Here is a 19,252-nt window from a genome sequence, read left to right on the forward strand (position 1 = left end):
CTCAATAAAGTTAATAAAATTGAAAGTTGAAAAAACATTACATATTCTGTCTATGCACTGTTTTCATTCAAATACAGGTCAAAGCAGATTTATAAATCACTGCCTTTTGCTTTTATGGGCATTTCACACACTGTCCTAAAATCTTTGGAAATTAGTCTGTATTTACCTCATAGCTCAACAATAAAACTAAAGATGCAAAGTGAAATACAGTGAGAATACAGTGAGACTTTTTTAAGGCTGTCCATTGCATAACATTTACTTATAAATTCTTCACACTATTTTGCAAGACCAGTGTTGCAAAATCTTTACCTTCAAATTAATATACTTTAGAGATAAACGAGATAAACACTATAAACTTCTATAGAAAAGATAATGTTCTCTTTTGAGGGTCTGCCAAAGCCGCCTTAGTTCATTGTACTAGAATACCAAAGCATACTGATACTTTCTTTAAAGGTGCTACATGTAGAAATTTAAAATAATAACCAGCTCTAACATCCACACACAAATATTTTAGCTCATATGCCGCCATTATTACTCTGTTCTTATTCTGTGAGCTAAAAAAAAATACATTTTAAGACATTTATTCACAGAAACTGTTATTTTTTGTCTAGTTCTTTCCTGTTCTTTTCTTCACCTCAGGATGGCTCCAGAGGTGGCAGCTGTGGAGAGGAAGGGTGGCTATAACCAGCTGTGTGACATTTGGGCTGTGGGGATCACAGCCATAGAGCTAGCAGAACTGCAGCCACCGATGTTTGATCTGCACCCTATGAGGTAAGGATTACTTTGACGTCCCAAGTTTGCATTGTGTTTATTGACCTAAAATCGCTTTATGCTGGTACGTACAGAATAGCACAGCAAGATGTGCTGTGTATATAAGGACGGTCAAAGACTTAGAATAATTTCTCGCTGCCCTCTAAAGGTTTTATAGTACAGGTCAGAAACTACAACTGTTGTTGTTTCAGAAGGACCCATGATGTGTCTCAATAAATGGCAATTATTACTTTTACATATGTACATGTTTTTGACTTAAATGTGAAAGATCACATAAGAGGAAAATAATTGTAAATATTAGCACAAAAAATTGTGATCCGGCGATTATGTAAAAATTTGCTATTGCTTGTCTCTTGTGAGCATAGTCTGTGGAAGGAGCTGAAGGTATTGCCTTGAAAGCCATTTAAAAGCTGTGTTTGAACAAGAGAGCTACAATCGTGGATTCCATCATAGCAACATACAGCACGCAAACAGCAGAGCATGAGCCCAAGCTGCTACAGATGGTTCAAGGGGTCAAATTAGGAAAATGCATTGACAGTGTTTAAAAAAAAAAAGCAATATTAAACACAAACTTTGAGAGCCCTAATATATATGCTTATACACACACAAGTGGCTTATTACATGTTAACTGCACCCACTCTTTTACACATTCTTATACTGTTAATGCCTGTAACAAAGAGTGGAAATGTTTGCAGATGGTTGTACAGATCTATGACTGTTCTCAGTTATCCAGGACACTAGAGATAGTAACTTTCACAAAAAATGTTTCACAAGTTCAAATGAGTGGTGGGAATGATCTCTAGCATTTAACCTGCAGTGGTTCACACCTATGAAATTATGCTATATGAAACTTTATTATTACAAATATGGGAACAAGTTGCAAAGGTCACACTGGACAAAAGAGGAAGAAGTCAGCACCTACACGTCAAACATTAGAGAAAAAATGTGGTCAAAGCCATGTTTGAGCTCCAGTAACCAGTTGTGCTGTTGAATTCTCTGCTCCAGAGCTCTAATGCTGATGTCCAAAAGCAGCTTCCAGCCACCCAAACTGAAGGATAAGACGAAATGGTAAATAAAGATACATGGTTTAGATATTTTTATACATGTTCTGTACAAATAATTTGAGCGTGATCTCAGTATGAACTAGTATTACGCTTGTACTGCATAGGTCCACAGAATTCCACAACTTTATCAAGATGGCACTCACCAAGAGTCCTCGGAAGAGGCCGACAGCTGAGAAACTGCTGCAGGTGTAGTATTGCTTTATAACACATGCTGCACGGCCCATGTCTTACATGTAACCATTTTAAAACATCTCTCTATGGCTTGGAATAAATAGGTCTGTTTTGTAGTTACAGTGCTTTTAAGACTGATGTATGTAAATAAGCTTTGTTCTTATTGGCTGCCCTGTATTGTGCCTAATCCAAAAAGTAGTCCAGGCTGAAACTTTTCTTATAACTTGAACATGAATGATTGGAGCTATAGATCTAATAGATCTAAATTTGTTGGTTTTCGTGACACCACGAAAACAGTGAATTTGAACGGCTGTTTTTGAAGCTCAGTTTTCATATATGGACTGTATGGACTGGAAAATGTGTATGGACTGGAACAGTATATTTTAAACTTTAACACTGTTTACATATTACATCAAAATCTTTTACCTCAATAAAGTTGTAATAGTTTTCCTTAACATGGACTCATAGTGTCCTTGTTTTGAATTTGCCCAAACTCTGAAGCACAGGGACATAAAGAACTATAATTTGAGGCAGTGGTTTCTCAGGCCCAGATTAAGCCTAAGCCTAAACTTTAAAGGATTTTAATTGGTGAATCACCATTGGTTTTGCAGTTAAGTTCACAACTAGAGTTAATTAATGTTCTGGAAGGTCAATCTGATTAATCTTGCAAAATATCTAAGAAGTTTTATTCCAAACAACATGCATGTACCTTCCGATTCATTTCAGCAACATTTTTTACCTTTCATTTGTAAATTGTTCACCATCATCATCAGCTCTTTTTCAAGGGTTACATGATTTAAGGGTAGAGAATGCAATGCCACTTGAGCAACATGGGATTAAGTTGCTCAATAGTACGCCAGTTACAACAGTAATGTTAGATAGTTATTATGCAAACTAAATAGTATTACAGAGTTTTCAGTATATGGACGAAACTGTCTAGAAGCAGATTGCTCAAACCTCAGGAGACGGAGATGTCTTTGAACAACTTCTGCTGTTGGGTTAATTTTGTGTTGCAAAACTCAGCAGAAGAAACAACAAATTTGGTCCAATTTGGTCCTTGTTTCTGACAAAATATTCACTATAATACTGAAAAGCAAAAGTACAACCCCAATTCCAAAAATGGGATGCTGTGTAAAATGTAAATAAATGTAAATAAAAACAGAATGCAATGATTTGCAAATCTCATAGACCCATATTTTATTCACAATAGAACATGGAACACATATCAGATGTTGAAAGTGAGACATTTTACCATTTCATGAAAAATATGAACTCATTTAGAACATGATGGCAGCAACATTATTTTACAGAGCGTCCCTACTTTTTTGAAATTGTGGTTGTAAATAGGAACCAAATAAAAACTAAACTAAAACTGTTGAAGCTGTCTTTTTTTCCCAAAGAAATTAAAAAATACAGAACAAAATAAATTAAATAAATAGATGAACAAATAGAACTAATGAGTCTTTGCAAAGCTCAGGTTTAGTATGAATAAAGAACTGGGAAAACCACTTTGGAAAAATCAGGAAGATTTATTTATTTACACAAAGGATACAAAAGCCTTCAACGCCAAGTATAATATCAAATCAATAGGTATGTAAAGCATTTCATTTGTTTGTCTCTTCTGTCACTTTAGCTCTTCCATCTTTCCAATCTTAAAACCAGCAAATTTTATCTGTGTCAGCTCTTACTGATTATGTTCCCCTTCAAAGAGACACTCTGAAGATATTTCTGAGGAGAATAGCTATAAAATAATCCACCTGCATAAGGAAGGAGGAAGTTAGAGGAAATGTCAGGAGTTTCCAAAACTGGAGTTTAAAAATTATTGGGCTCACTCATTAGAAGTAGAAAACGCAACCAGCCTTTAAGACTAAACTTTGGAGGTGTGGAAAAATATCCATGCAGAGTTCTTTAAAAAACTGAAAGCCAGTCTTCCAAAAAGAACATAAGCTGTAACAAAGGCAAAAGGTGGACACTCTACATACTGAACAATTATTACTCTATAATATTTAGTAATTGAGGCTTCTGAGTAATTTTTGTAAATGATAGTTTTCTGGTGTTTTTTCCTGATGCTGAAAAATGAATAGCTTGTATTTAATGGCCATTTTGACATTATGTAAATGAAAGGGTGGTCTCTAACTTGTGCCCAGTACTGTAAATGATCTTTCTCTTTCTCTTTCCCTTTCTTTCTCTCTAGCATGCATTTGTTACCCAGCTGTTAACTCGTAACTTAGTCATAGAATTGCTGGACTCTGCCAACAACCCTGACTTACAGCACTCTCAGACTATGGATGACAGTGATCTTGAGGTGAATACATCTTGCACAACTTCATGGTGCAAATCCAGCCAAACTGATTTTGTTCACTATTAATTGTATAACAGAACTATTTCTTTTTTTAGAATTCTAATTATCTCAAAAAGCATAGCTCAAATAAAACCCAAATGTTTAACAGTCAGAAGAACTCAAAATGACAAGTAGACTGCCACGGTTTAAATTACTCAAAGCAGAATCTCTGTGCTGTTTGTGTGTTTGGTCTTTGAGTGACCAAGTTGTATTTTTTGTGTCCACAGACATGCAGCGCTTTTCCTGATAAGATTACATCTTTGGGGAAACACTTATCTGCCCAGAGAACACTTTCTGAAGAACAGTGTAAGCATATAATTACTTTGACTATGTATATGGGACTGAATTTAATTCATAGTTGAAAAGGGTTATTGTCAGGCATGCACCAATATGGGAATTGTGGGCCGATGCCAATATCCGAAACATGGAAATGGCCCGGAACACACAACTATAGGCAGTTTCCCTATAAAAATAGTTACCAAGTAGTTTGAAATCTGAGCTGGAACACCGCTGCATCCTGACTTTTACTCCCAGAAAATCTTGGCAACTGTTTGGGTAGGGAAACTGCATGTGGTTGTTTTACTCTGTTCTAAAGTGTGCACATGAAGCGAAGAGTCTGGTGAATGTGGTTCATATTTAGCCTGGAGTCTATTCAGCTATTGGAAAGTCGTGTTTCACCAGGGTCCATGGTAATGCATGATAATGCAACCAGTGTGTGTGGAATGTGAAAATAGTCAAGAAGGTCCGCAATTGGTAATAAAATTAATTTTACATTCTAATTTTCAGAAATGTGGGTGATATCCATTTGGATATCCTTAGTTTATATTAATTTAATGAATTAACATTAATTCATTTGTAAAGTTACCATTTCAAAAAGGTTTTATTATGACAGCGACAGTATGTTCTTCAAAAAGACCAAAAGACTGACCAAAATGACTAGTTATGTCCCCTGTTATCTGTGCCTCACGTCCACCAATCAATCATAATCAAGAAGGATTAAATGCTCTGAATGTCTATTTAAATTATATTTAATTTACATCTAAATCTCATGCCTCCTTTGAACGAGCTTGGACCCATCTGTTTCAGTCAAGCTTTTCAAATTGCAATTAAAGCCAGTCAGATGATATTTCAGAGGCGGAGAGTAATGGGTTAGTAATGCTAGCGTGAGTGCATGTCTCTGTTTGGCAGTTGAAAAGCAGGAATGCAGCATTAGCTACTAAGAGGTGACTGTTGTGGTTGTGGAGGATTACAGCATGCCACGGCAGCCTGCCAAGGCTAGTGGGACACTGATCGCTATTGTATCTGAGTGCCCACTCAAGCGCCATGAAGGGAGGCATTGTTTGGTTTGGGCTGTGTGTGTGTGTTAGTCTATGCGCATGAGAGAATCCAAACACGTCTGTGTTAAAGGGCCCATATTATAGAAGTTTATATATATTAGTTTCAAAGTGTACCGTTCACTCCCCAGTCCACAAATAAAAATTGACCTGCAAAAACAGGCCGTTTATAATTCATTGTTTCTTGTGATGTCATGAAAACCAGTGCATATATATATCGGACTATTTAGCCCACAGCAGTTTGGCTCTGCTCATTCACATTGGACATAAGGATTGTTTTAGCCTGGACTGCCTTTCCAAAAAAAATAAAAAAACACGGCAGACAATCAGAACAAAACTCTTAAAGGCACAATAACAAAAACAGCCTGTTTAATTCTAAGGGATAAAGAGATTGTTAAAATGAATGGCAATTGCTTTGGCACATGAACACACAGCACCTCAAGGACGAAAAATAAAATCCATTAAGAATATGTGGGATATTGCCCTCTAGCCCCTTAAACCCCCTATGTGAACTCACATTTTAGTTTGTCAGTCTTATAACAACATAATTTACATGGCCTATAGTATAGTAGTTTCATAGTAGTTATTGAACAATGTATAGAAATCACTTTATAAGATGTTTTATTATTCTTTTATTATTTGTAATCTACATTATCATATTTTAAGCTTAATGATCGTTATAAGCAAAGGGTTTGGTAAATAAAACTGAAATTTAGTTCTACTGTAATGTTTCTCTGAAACAGTGACTGAAGTGCATGAAATGAAAAGCTAAGTGTGTAGTAGCAGCTCTCAGTAAGAATGAATAGAATGAATAGACTATACAATGGCTCACATGCTTATGGATCTGTTGGTCTCTGCCTCCAGTTGATCAAGTGAAGTTTGGACCACCCATGCGGAAAGAGACAGACCCTTGCCCTGATTCGCCGGTCAGAATGATATCTCTCATGCAAGCAAATAAAGTTATCAAAATCTCTTTGTCCATGTAATTTGTTAAAATAGCAGTCATCTTATGAATGGCTCACTTTTATCCCAGTTTTATTGCTAAGAGTCATGTTGAGTTGTCTATTAAGACTGTCATTAATGTATCATGTTTATGCTCCTTGCTAGGGATCATGTGATGACTGGAGTTCTATTAGTGATGAGAAGGAGTCTCCGTAAGTTAAGCTTTCTTCTTGTGTAGTTCAGTTATGACTGATAATGACTAAAGCTTTAATCTGTGTATGTATCCTAAATAATGTGTTTTGAGCTCTGTGGCGTTTGTGGTATATTGCAGGAGTCTATTGGAATGTGTTGAGGAAGCATTGCTTGAGAGGTAAGAGAACAATGTCTTATGATATGTTTACTGTGTTTTGCCAAACAGAAAGTAGGACTTCAATTCTTTAGCCTTAGCCACTTTCCATTTACATAAGCCCAATTTAAAATGTGTACAATTCAAAACATACTCAAACTTTCCTTCTGAAGGCATGTGAAGTTGTAGGTGTCTGGTATCAGCTTCCAGCTCAAAAAACAGTCTGTGTCTTATGTGTCCTCCTTTTTTCCAGGAGCTTAACTATGAAGAGAGCGCCCTCGGCCGAGGTAGGATACCCAGTGTTTGAGTCAATGAATTTTTTTTTTTTCATCACTGCCATTTATGTTTTAAATGGACGATTAGGTATAGCTTACTTTTGTTCTTGCTATGTGGCAGTCACCAACTGAAGATGACAAATATGGCACAGTGAAGAGAGTGGTGTCACCACCAAAGCCAGCTATTCTTCAATGCCCCACTAATCAGGATAAAAAAACCTCCACCCCTTCTTCAGATTCCTCCCCTCGCATTGGCTCAACACCCCACACAGACACTAACCCCAGCCTGCATAATGAATCAGCTTTGCTGATTGGCTCAACGCTCTGTGACCTTTCCCTTCTCACAAACTCCTCCTTCTTTGCCAACTCCTCTCTATTCAGTGATTCCATTAGTCTTGGCTCCCTCTGCACAACTCCAACTGATGGTAAGAAGCAACACATAAAATGGTCATATAATGATTCATGGAATTACTTAGTCATTCATACTGAAACCAAATCCTATGTGTGCATCCTTCATACATGGTATTTTTACAAAGAATGTATAAGATGGGATGAATTCTACTGAAACGTAAACACTGATGTAGCTGATGTGGTAACTAGGTTTAATACCACGAGGCTCGGTTGGAGTTGAGCCAGGAGGAAACAGAAGTCACTCTCCACCCCGGCAGCCACTCTCACCTGAATGGAGCACACTCAGGAGGAAGACCGAAGACTCAGTGAGCAATGACCTTTTATTAGCTCTTTGAGTGAACTTCCTATTGGTACTGCCTCACATATTTACCGATTAAGAAAAGCATTCTATGAGCTGAGACCTGAGTAAAGGGAGAAAAAGAGAAAGAGTTTGTAATCTAAGCCTAAAAATCCTAACACAAAAACCCAAAGCAATAGCAAAGCATTAACAAAAGACCCATCCGAGAACCCAGGGAAACACCTAAGCTAAGGTTTAGAAAGTCTAGAAAGAAAGCTTTTCCAAGTGTTTCCCCACTGGATTTTGTGAAACTATGGTGGATGGACCTCGCTTGGACCCTCTAGGAGGGTCTGGTAAATTTTGTATATTTTAAAGTTAAATGAATCAATCTGATGCACTTTAAGAACAAAATTGAGAGGTTAGATCTATGAGGAACTTTGTGCTCTAAACAATTTTGTGCTTCAGTAATTTAATCATAAAGACACTGGTTGTATGGGTATGAATGGTGATGGCACAGGAAAAAGGTCACACCCACAAAGCATGGTAAAGGAGTTTAAAAGTTCACAAATGGTCAAAACAAAAAAATGACTAGAGCCCTCAAAGAAATCAAGCAGAAGTGGGTACCCTGTTGAACTGGTTTATTTTTTTAGAAAATATAAAATACTGAATAGAAAATATACTGAATAATATACAGAATAATTTAATAATTCAATTTTAGGTAAAAATAGACTTATTTTGACCGATCCAGACTGTAGAATGTAGGGATGGACACTGCAATAATTATAGAGCATGCAATCATATTTTGAAGCACGAAAATACAGTACCGTGTGTGTTAGTAGCATTGATGTCAAATTTCCGGATTCAGAAACAAGCTAAAACTTTTGCAGCGCAGTTTTAAAACGAGGAGATGAGAGTCAGACACACTGACGTTAGCGTTAACTAACTTGTTACAGCTAACTAAGCTAAAGTTAGATTAACATTAATTATCAATAATAACTTCTGCATTGACGTTATCTGTTAGATGTCTTACACTGATAATGATAAGACTGTGTTTGGACTTGTGGATGACTACAGTGAATACTGTAAAGTTAACATTACTGACCTCAAATTAAAACGGTGTTGCGTCCCCAAAATGCCTCATGTCTCAGATGCAGCCAGACAAGACAGTCCAGTGCATGTGAGCATGTCAGCGTGCAGTGCAGGAGGGGAGGGGTGCTAACTGGTAGCGAGAGATTCTTTGCTGAAGCAACAGGGCAAACCACAACATTGTTATTATGAGAAGCAGGTCTAAAAAAAGATATTTTTGGTTCATCATGAAACTGTAGCAGGACAATTTACACTGTGGCAGGCTGCCACAAACTAGATCATTTTTAGGAAACATTGCATTTCCAAAGGTACTCACAATCATTTCGACTACAACAATGTTTTTTAAACCTGATTTTAAAACATTTTTAACGTTTTTCTCTGCCATAAAATTTGACTTGGTTTTCATTAACATTTTTTTTATTTGTCGTTTAGAGAGGTGTACATGGACTGCCACCTACCCCTCAAGTACATGTAAGCCCATACTAATATATCCATTTAGTATTACTAAATTAATTTTGTGTGATTTTTGCCATCAGGTGGTCTTCCTTAGATTATTGTTCACCATAACATATCAGAATATATTTTGTATTTCAGATGGGAGCCTGTTTCTCCAAAGTATTTAATGGGTGTCCCTTGAAGATTCAGTGCGCAGTTACATGGGTTCTACCAAAGACCAGAGGTAGAGCTAATTTACACTATAACCACTGATACTTGCAAATGAATTTTACTTGGGGGTTGGCTATATAACTGTTTGAATCACTACACCACAGATCAGCACCTGATTCTGGGAGCAGAAGAAGGCATTTATACCCTTAATCTCAATGAGCTCCATGAGGACACTATAGAGAAGGTACCATCATGTATCTTTATTTCTCACATTCCTCCCACAGTTTCATAGGACAATTCATAGTGTTATTAGAGTTGATTGTAAGTTATTTATGTAATTGTCATTTATTTATTTGTTTTTATTATTTAGTTGCTTCCACAGAGATGTAGCTGGTTGTATGTCATGAACAATGTTCTGATGTCTGTCTCAGGTATGTTCAAGCAACATTAGCGTTGCAATACTGCATCACATAAAAGTAGGTGAATCTAGGGTATCTATTTATTTTATGTGTCCTCTGGCCCTGATATTGTTGGACCACAGGAAAGTCCTCCCAGCTGATCTCACACAGTCTGCCTGCACTGTTTGAGCACCGTAGAAACCTGCAGCGGCGCCAAGGTCACTTGTCAATCAATGCACACCGCCTGAGTACAAGAATCAACTCAAGGTCTGTAGCATTATAGACAGAGTTATTGTTTTAAACTAACATGGGTGTAGTTGGTTCAGTTAGAGAGTATTATCCTAAGACAAATATGTTGATCTTGTGTCTGCAGGAAATATGCCATGTCTGTGAAGATTCCTGACACCAAGGGCTGTAGAAGATGTAGTGTAGGTGAGGTACACCACTGTACTCTGTTGAAAAAACCCATAAACCATTACAAGGACTTGTGCTGCCTTCAAGTCTTTCTCGGAAGTTCCTACTTACAACTTTGGAGGTCATAAGTACAACTTGATTTGTGTTATGATTTTGGTCGTAAACAAGATAGACGCGTTGTAAATAATGTTTATGTTTAAATCTATTTGAGGATGCTTCTGAGATGAGTAATGTTTTTATGTGGTTAGAAGCATCACATAACATGCTAGTATTTGTATTTTCGTGTGGATAATTGTAGCCTGCAGTGTTCATATATCATTGCTGAATAAATGAAATATAACCAGTTTACAATACATCTATCAGCGGCTGTCATGCCCTGGTCAACTGTGAGTGTTGTTTTTGTGAAATGTAAGTGTCTAGGAGCAACAACAGCTCAGCCTTGAAGCGGTAGACCATGCAAACTCCCAGAAATTGTGTGTCAGGAGCTTCATTAAATGGGTTTTTCATGGCCAAGCAGCTGTACACAAGCCTAAGATCACTATGTGCAGTGCCAAGCATTGGCTAAAGTGGTGTGAAGCATGCTGTCACTGGAGCAGTGGAAACGTGTTCTCTGGAGTTATGAAGCAGCTTCACTGTCATATTAATGCCTAAGGTTTTGGAATAGGATGTCCAACAGGTGTGATGCTTGTGTCTATATACTTTTGGCCATATAGTATATGTGGGTAATGTCTGTTCATGTCCTGCTTCTGTTGTGCTTCTCCTGAGTTACGTGCCAATAACTCAGATCAATACACCTCATGCAGGTAAGAGTACATAGGCTCAAACTCAACAAAGCGGTAACATCTTTGTCTCTGTTTTAGTACGGAACCCATACACAGACAGTGTCTTCCTGTGTGCCGCAGTGCCAAGCGGCCTGGTTCTTCTCATGTGGTATGAGCCATTGCAGAAGTTCATGCAGCTCAAGGTAGGAATGAGATATGAAATGGACAAAATGCATACATGTTTTGCATGAGACAAGTAGAGGCCTTAAAGGTACATAGCATATTCAGATTTATGTATTATTGCTTAACTGTGTCTAATTTCTGACGACTGTAGCTTAACGATGTCTCATATCTTACATTTTCTACTTTCTCTTTTGGGCTTTTAATTTCTGTCTGTTAATTTTAATCCCCCCCTTCCTTCCTTAAATTCCTCTGTCTTGTCTCTCTCTCAGCACATAGCTTTAAGCCTTCCTGAGTCTCTGCCCATCTTTGAGCTGCTGGTGCAGGAGTCTGAGGAGCTTCCGCAGGTGTGTGTGGGGGTGCACGGTAGCCATAAAAGATCAGGAGAGACTGTGGAACAGCTGCACTTTGATATCATCCATCTTGATGACACACCTCGAGAACAGCCAGGTACCCACACACATGCTAACAAATCATACACATCACTTTCTCCTTACGTACAGAAAATAAGTCCTACTTGCTCTATAAAGAAAATTCCTCTATAAAGTCTAGTCTGTGAATAGTTAGAATGTCTTACACACTGTAATGGCTAAAATGTGGATGCAAGACAAAATGTGTTCATTCAGTTGTCATTTCGCTTCACAGTTGGCGAGTCTTTAGAAGTGAAACAAGTAACCCAGCTTGACAGAGATACAGTCCTCATAGCTCTGGAAAGTATGTTGAATTAGTCCTCAATTTGTATTTATTTATCTTGTTTAAACCATGTGTTGTTATTGTGAAAACTGGCTATCTTTGTAATAGGGCTGCAGAATATGGTTGAAATTCCACATTGCGATAATATTGCCACATCATGTTGCCACGATTACAAAATAACTTAGATATTAAATACGCATTATTGAATTCTTAATGACATGCACTGTTTTTGACCAAAAGTATGTACGTTTGTTTAATGACCTGTTGGTCTGGATACTCAGAGCACACAATAAAACACTGAGTGACTGAGTAGAGGGCTCATTTGCATATTGCTGAATTCTGGGATATTAGTATTGTGAAGGCTAGTGTCGCAATGAGGATTAACGAATTGTGCAGCCCCGCTGTACATGTAAAGCCTATATATTTCTGATATGTATAGACCATGGATATTAAACATTGGCCTGATCTCTGCAGACACTGTAAGAGCAGTAAATCTTCAGGGCTGTCCCAGCAAAGGCATGGCCTCGGAACTGACCTTCAGCTTCTCCATTGAGACTCTGGGTGAGTGCAGTAGGCTGCAGGGGCTTTCATAGATATTGTAGGATGATTTTGCTTGGAAAAGCATATGCAGTGAAGAATAGAGGAACAGTTCAATCAAAATCATTAGCCATGAAAGAAAGCTCATAACCATTAACTATCATGGAATCACCTTTGATGCTACTAACTATGTATACTCTTCAAATATCCACATTTTTAAACAAATAGTATTCTAATAGCAAAACAAGAAACATGTACTGTTAAAAAAACAAAAAAGCAGAATATTTAACATTGGTTTGTTGCATGCAGCTAGCATAAGAGTTCTTTGTGTTTAAGTGTGATTTACCAGCCAGCACTGTACAACTCTTCTGTCTTTATTTACAACTCTGTTACTGTGTTAGCTCATGTGTTTACCATAAGCATGTCAGTACAATGAAAGTGCTGCTGTTTGTCTTCAGTGTGTTTGCAGGATAGTGTTCTTGCCTTTTGGAAACATGGGCTCAAGGGGAAGAGCATACAAAGCCACGAGGTACATCAAAGGTCAATCAAAACAGTTACCTAGATGCAAGAATACAGGCAAGACAATAAATTCTGCGTTGCTTCCCACAGGTTACGCAGGAGATAACAGACGAGAGTCGTGTCTTCCGGGTCCTGGGGACGAATAGGTATGTTTTGATTCAGTAGCCTGGGGTTAAACACCTTTGGTGTATGTTTTTTACTGTTGTGTTTTTCCTACTGAAAGGTTACCTCTTAAGGAAAAAGCCTTCTATCACATAAATGGTTAGTTTAGTTTGCATAGCCAGATAAAATTGTGGCCACTGAAGCAGTTATCAAACAGCGTCTTCATACCACATGCCTATTTCACGTAACTGGATTTTTATTAAATTTGAAACTTTAATTGGGTTTATTACAGTTTTTACTGTTTTGTCAAATGGCTTTTGCTAAATACATTGTTCTAGCCTTTCTTTTCCTTAACATAGGACCACTGTTAGGATATTTTTGCTTGGTGAACTATTCATAACCCAGCAGTGACACTTTAAATGGAGGAAGTTAAATGTACTGCAGTGTTTGATACTTTGATTGCAGACAGTAGAAAATGAAAGCAGACCTTATGAATGTATATAGAGTCTAGTTTTTAATAGCTGTCAATCCAAGGACTCATAGGGACAGGAATATAAAACTGCGTAACACCAGTATTAGCTATATGTAGTAAAAAGAATATATAGATAATACTAGTGTGATTGTTTGTAAATACTTACTAGAAATATAAAAAACAAATACTCTTTAAAAAACCTCAAACATTTTAAATAGTTGGCTCTTCAGCTAGCTAATGTTTGTACTTTATGGCTTATTCCATTTTCTTTACCTCACGTGAACCTCAGGTTAGCTAGCTAACAAGCAATCAGCTAAAAACTTGATAGCCAGCTATACTGGCCACAGATCCATATTGTAGGTAAATATGTTTACTCTGTAACTATTTACTGATTCAGACTGTATATCATATATTCTAAAAAAGGTTGAATCTTTATTTTAGTATGCTTTCAGCTAAAATCCTTTCACAACTTAAGCAGTTGCTGACTGACATTACTTTGCAGAGTGAATAGCACCAGAATCCCTGCCCAGGTCTGATAGGACTGGCTTGCAACTTGTGAGGTCTGATATGGTTGGTGGAGTCTGCGTTGCACTTCTCTTCAATGCTAAACAGCAGAGGAATACCATCCCCTGTTATGTTAGAAAATCTCTGGTAGCACCAATGAGGCAGTGGTGGATTACAGCAGCAGCAGCGCCTCCCCCAGTTCATGCCCTGCTATCACAGTTTATTGTGAATTTGGAGACACAACAGCCTCCTGAGACCCAGAAAAATTAAAGTTTGAGAATTTTAGGATAAAATAAATCTGTTGTCTGAAAAAAAAAAAACTTATCACAATGAAATATTTTTCAAAAACACTTTTTATTTCATTTTTGTGTAATGTCCTTTTTAGTGGACAAATGACGTTGGAGAGTAATTATGTTGATGTCAGTTTTCTTGTTTCCTATACTGCATCAGACCAAAACACTGCTGCAACATCAGCAACAACTTCAAAAACCTTGTCATCAGTCTTCTATGTCCTTATCATCAATATACTGCACCCAGGTGTAGTTGGGTGTTGTCATTTAGCAGCAAACTGTTCCATAGTAGGGATGAATCTTAAGTATGAATGGAAAGGGATGAGAATTAATTTATTTTTAGTGTTTTTTTTTAATGTGTTATTTTTAAAGTTTTAAACGTACAATTATGTAAAAGGAAATTTTCTAATATATTAGGAAATTAAATAAAGCTCATATCCCTAGCTTATATGCCTGCACTTATTCCAGTTGTCCATTTAGCAGTAAGAGTAAAACTTATAATACTGGCGGTACAAAAAAATGAGAACCAAAAAGAAAGAAAATAGATACAGTAATATCACAGTAATGTATTTAACTGCTCAGCTTACATGTTGTTGTTTCTAACCCAAACTGGATCAAGAGGGTTGTGATCATCCTTTAATTTTCTCTGCCACAGTCAATTTCCTATCATCTGTGATACCATGAATTTCATGTAAAAACAGATTAAGTTAGTTCCAGTGTCCACCACACAGGACATAAAAAAGTATATATAAAAAAAAGCACAATAGCTTATATCGTTCTTGAAATATCCTTTGGGGACTCATGTTCCCCACAGAGGACACAAATGAATTACCAGGTCTCACAAGGAGAACACAGTTGAATAATAAGAAGAGTAAATGCAAAATGATTATTTAAACAAATAATGTTTATTTATTTGAGGGGGCTATTGGCCTAGCGATACCCCTGCCTGACACACTTATACCAGCTCAACACACACTATAATGCCACTACCACATTAGTGTTGCTGTACTGCTAATGATCCAACAACCTACTACTTCCTGCTCAGTGGTGGTCCCTTCCATTGAAAGATAAAGTAAACTATGCAGTAACAGATGAGTTACAGTCAGTAATTGTGTACCTGCAAACTGCAGGTATAGGTAGGTGTTTCTCATCATGGCTAGTGACTGTTAGAAATTAACTAGTAACTCAGTGTAGCTTTAGATACAGACATGTATCAAAACTATTTTAATCACATTTCCTTGATATCAATGCTGAGAACCCCATACAATAACATATTACATTAAACAATGTGTTTGCTACATTGTTGGCACTCCTAAATCCTAATTTAACTCATCAGTAACCATCACTTCCAACACACGACTAAAGCTGTGTTAATCGCTCTGTCCTACAGGGATATCATCTTGCAGAGCACTCCCACAGATGACCCCTCCGCCCTGAGCAACCTGTATATCCTTACAGGTCATGAGAGCAGCTACTGAAATGATCGCAGATCAAGGAAAATGTCCCACAGATGTGGAAGCACTTCTGTCCTCTACAGAGGCTAAGGAAGAGTCCTCAGGCCCCACAGGTGGGAGAAGAAAGAGAGTGGCCGCCTTTCTGCCCTGTGAGCCGCCCAGTAGTATTGCAGAGACAAGAAGCCGACAGAGGCCTGGAGACAAGCTGCTAGAAACTCTGACCAAACGTAGCCTTTACATCAAAGGCAGCGGGATAGGCAGAGGCAGATGGAACTACAGCTTATGACAGCAAACAGACTCATTTAACAGATATAAATGGTTCATTTGAGTTGGACTGCAGGAGCGTTACAGAATGGAGATGCTAAGTAGCCAAGAAGATTAAGGACCTTGATTTGAAGGATGAACAGTTCCGTGTAGCAAACAGCAGTGCCGTGTTGTGTTCCCTGTTTAGCTAATAGCTGTACTACAGTGAATCTTGACATTGTTCTGCTGTATTTGGTGCTGTCATCATTTTGTAGAATAAGATGTATGTTTTGTTGGCAACTGAGTTGGAGTTGGCTCATTTGATCTGGTCAGGGAAGCAGTATCTCATAAGAATGTTGGCCATTCTGTGAAACCTAAAAATATAGAAATGTAAATGTTTAGAATCAGTGAAGATTAAATCACATTTCTAACCCCACAGACATTGCAGAACATGGCTTGTTTTAACTGGCATCACCTCAGTTCTGTAATATTACTGTATAATGGTGGTGCTTGGACTGTAGACTACTATAATCTACACATGAACAGGAATATAAGCAATAAGATCTAATGAATTATTACAATTATTACTGACCAGTAATCATAATATTGTATACAAGTGTTCAAAATCTAATTTGAAGTCGATTTCTAGTGTGGGGAACATAATAAAAAGAACCAAACGTTTTGTCCATGCATCATTTTAACGATTCTTACACTGAATGAAATTTACTTTACGTTGTCCGCTAGAAGGCAGTATTTTGTATTTACTGAACGAGAGACTTGGAGGAGGAAGTGCTCGAAGAAGGAGAAACAAAGATACATCACAGCGTTTCCTAAAACTCTTCGCATTTCATTTAAATCCAGCGTTACTTATTTTTTATTTTAAATGTGGTCAATAGCGCTACGTTGTAAAAGCGATCCGCGTCTAATGTTAAACGTACTGACAAATACCAACAAATATGACTGAAGTCTTCCCGCCAAATATAGTTCATGACATAATACTTACTCAGTCCAGTTTGCCTGAATATTTTCGTCTGTGAATGATCAACCGTCATCTTATTAATATGCGCGTCGCTTGCTTGTCGTTCAGGCAGCCATACGCTGGTCTCGTATTGAACGGAGTAAAATCTGTAGAGACGCGTTGGCGCCCTCTGCTGGCAGACCTCAGAAACTGCACACTTGCCATACATATCGCTCGGTCAGACTGGGAAGGCGATGAATGGTCAAACATCCTTACGCAGATGTTTGGAATGAATCATCGGCAAGTTGAAGAACTTCTGGAATCTGGGGAAAGATTCGGGAGGGGTGTTGTTGCAGGTGAGAATGAATCCACCATGTTAGGCTACCTACAGTACTGTGCAATGGTGTTAGCCCTATATAACGTTACAGTGCTCAGAAAAGTATTTTTGGATGCCAACCAGCAGACGTCTGCAAAGAAATTGCTCGAACGATAACTATCTGAAATAGGACTTAGTCCTATTGTAACTTAAAGTTACAATATTCGTCAGAAAAAAAAAGAATTAGATATTTTATCCAAATTGTTCAGTCCTGAAATATATCAGGCACCCTGTGGTAGAATACTTTACGAAAAGAAAATTATAGCCTTGGAATGATCTGTTTAGAATAAATGCAACTTGGTTTGACATTTTGATTCCTAACACAATGAACTTAATTTATTTTCAAGTATGGTACACATGTCAAAATACTTTTTGGGGCCACTATACATATATAGAATATATCTATTAGAATAAATAGAAAAATATGTTAATATATATTAATACAGAATTTAGATTGCCCAGGGATTGCATATATTTGTTTAATTCGAGCAGCACACTTGTTTGCTTAATTAAGAACTGATTATCAGAATTGGGTATTAGAACTTAAAATACTGGGCTGCCACAAGAAAAGCTTTGGAAATTTTTAACACATTAATACAATATATGGTTACAATTTATTGTATCACTGTGTTCATGTTTCTCCTAATGTTATATGGCCTTATCTAATAACCCTTCAGTTTATTGAGACCTTAAGTAACAATGCTTAATTGTGATTGGAACTATTGTGCAGGTCTTGTGGATGTTGGGGAAACCTGGTGCTGTGCTGAGGATTTACCCCCAGAGGAAATGAAAGAGCTGGAGAAAGCAGCTTGTCTAACAGGACTTCAACAGAAATACCTTACGAGACTGTCCAACCCGCGTTGGCTCACAGAGCCACTGTATTTGAGAGGACATAAAAATGTGTGGACAGTTAACATCCCAGAACGTCTCCTTCCCTCTGATGAACAAGAATAATGGAATCCAGTGGTCATTATCATTGAGCTATAGCAGTGACTCATTGAGACTTGCAGTGTTTTTTAGTTTTGTTGAATAACTAGTGATGGATTGTATTAAGGAACTACACTACTGTTTTGTCTGAACATTGAACTTATGTAATGATTCATTTGATGAGACCTGAATCATTTCCACTGCCAAAAAACAAATATATCATACATTGAAAACCAACAGCCATGCAGTTCGCGTTTTATTGTGAATCTAGTTCTAATAGTAGTTTCAGAACTAAAGGGGAATGGACAATTAGTGACAGACCTTGACCTATCTAGCTTTCTAAGAGCTCTTATTGGACAGAGGGTTGTGGACAAATTTGGGGCAAGGCTGGGCCAGTGCTCTGGACACCAGGCTGCTCATGCTGGCCGGCACAGATGGCGACATCCAAGCGATGTAGATTGACTCCCAAGCATCTAGGGTAGCCTGAAGCTGGGCAAGGTTCAGGCTTTCAGCCAAGGAGATGCAAGGAAGATCCATCTCTTGGAGCATGTTAGAGTCCACCCTGGACTCAGTGGTGGAGGAGGACGACTCATCAGTATAGGTTCCTTCGTCATTTAGGCCTTGTTGGCTGAGGCTGAGATTCTGAGGAGTCTCCATAGCATCAGGAGTCATCTCTTTATTCAGGCCTGGATGAGGGGACTGGCTCTGTAAGGTCGAGGCTGAAATTGTCCTGGGTTTGGAACCAGAGCCTAGTTTAGTCTTGACCTTCACACGACACTTCATGTGGATCAGAAGCTCAG

The 19,252-nt window shown here is 37.8% G+C and overlaps 2 protein-coding genes across 2 annotated transcripts in view; both read left to right on the forward strand.

Annotated features, from left to right (window-relative positions):
* map4k6 (mitogen-activated protein kinase kinase kinase kinase 6) overlaps window positions 1-16,627 on the forward strand; it is a 29,414-nt gene extending 12,787 nt beyond the window's left edge. The window contains exons 10-33 of the mRNA XM_036587934.1: window positions 640-771; window positions 1,777-1,839; window positions 1,940-2,021; window positions 4,201-4,311; window positions 4,575-4,653; window positions 6,546-6,607; window positions 6,789-6,835; window positions 6,955-6,993; window positions 7,223-7,256; window positions 7,366-7,669; window positions 7,845-7,960; window positions 9,451-9,489; window positions 9,613-9,697; window positions 9,789-9,868; window positions 9,995-10,055; window positions 10,166-10,289; window positions 10,396-10,454; window positions 11,297-11,400; window positions 11,650-11,827; window positions 12,023-12,091; window positions 12,545-12,631; window positions 13,066-13,136; window positions 13,217-13,272; window positions 15,885-16,627. Of these exons, the coding sequence (XP_036443827.1) occupies window positions 640-771; window positions 1,777-1,839; window positions 1,940-2,021; window positions 4,201-4,311; window positions 4,575-4,653; window positions 6,546-6,607; window positions 6,789-6,835; window positions 6,955-6,993; window positions 7,223-7,256; window positions 7,366-7,669; window positions 7,845-7,960; window positions 9,451-9,489; window positions 9,613-9,697; window positions 9,789-9,868; window positions 9,995-10,055; window positions 10,166-10,289; window positions 10,396-10,454; window positions 11,297-11,400; window positions 11,650-11,827; window positions 12,023-12,091; window positions 12,545-12,631; window positions 13,066-13,136; window positions 13,217-13,272; window positions 15,885-15,972 (2,170 nt within the window). The 3' untranslated portion in view covers window positions 15,973-16,627. The remainder of the gene's footprint in view (window positions 1-639; window positions 772-1,776; window positions 1,840-1,939; window positions 2,022-4,200; window positions 4,312-4,574; window positions 4,654-6,545; window positions 6,608-6,788; window positions 6,836-6,954; window positions 6,994-7,222; window positions 7,257-7,365; window positions 7,670-7,844; window positions 7,961-9,450; window positions 9,490-9,612; window positions 9,698-9,788; window positions 9,869-9,994; window positions 10,056-10,165; window positions 10,290-10,395; window positions 10,455-11,296; window positions 11,401-11,649; window positions 11,828-12,022; window positions 12,092-12,544; window positions 12,632-13,065; window positions 13,137-13,216; window positions 13,273-15,884) is intronic.
* Window positions 16,628-16,967: 340 nt separating this feature from the next.
* On the forward strand, window positions 16,968-19,157 carry zgc:110222 (uncharacterized protein LOC550336 homolog). The gene is made up of 2 exons (XM_036587936.1): window positions 16,968-17,505; window positions 18,256-19,157. Exons 1-2 carry the CDS (start codon window positions 17,229-17,231, stop codon window positions 18,477-18,479), a joined length of 501 nt encoding a protein of 166 aa, XP_036443829.1. The 5' UTR covers window positions 16,968-17,228; the 3' UTR covers window positions 18,480-19,157.
* Window positions 19,158-19,252: the final 95 nt, after the last annotated feature.

The sequence above is a fragment of the Colossoma macropomum genome, unplaced genomic scaffold, assembly GCF_904425465.1.
Source record: "Colossoma macropomum unplaced genomic scaffold, Colossoma_macropomum, whole genome shotgun sequence".
NCBI classification, from domain to species: Eukaryota; Metazoa; Chordata; class Actinopteri; order Characiformes; family Serrasalmidae; genus Colossoma; species Colossoma macropomum.

Bases quoted from the DNA above. Each gene is read 5' to 3' on its own strand.
- zgc:110222 (XM_036587936.1), top strand. From the start codon at position 17,229: ATGATCAACCGTCATCTTATTAATATGCGCGTCGCTTGCTTGTCGTTC. The intron at 17,506-18,255 runs GTGAGAATGAAT...ACTATTGTGCAG, and splicing joins CGGGAGGGGTGTTGTTGCAG to GTCTTGTGGATGTTGGGGAA.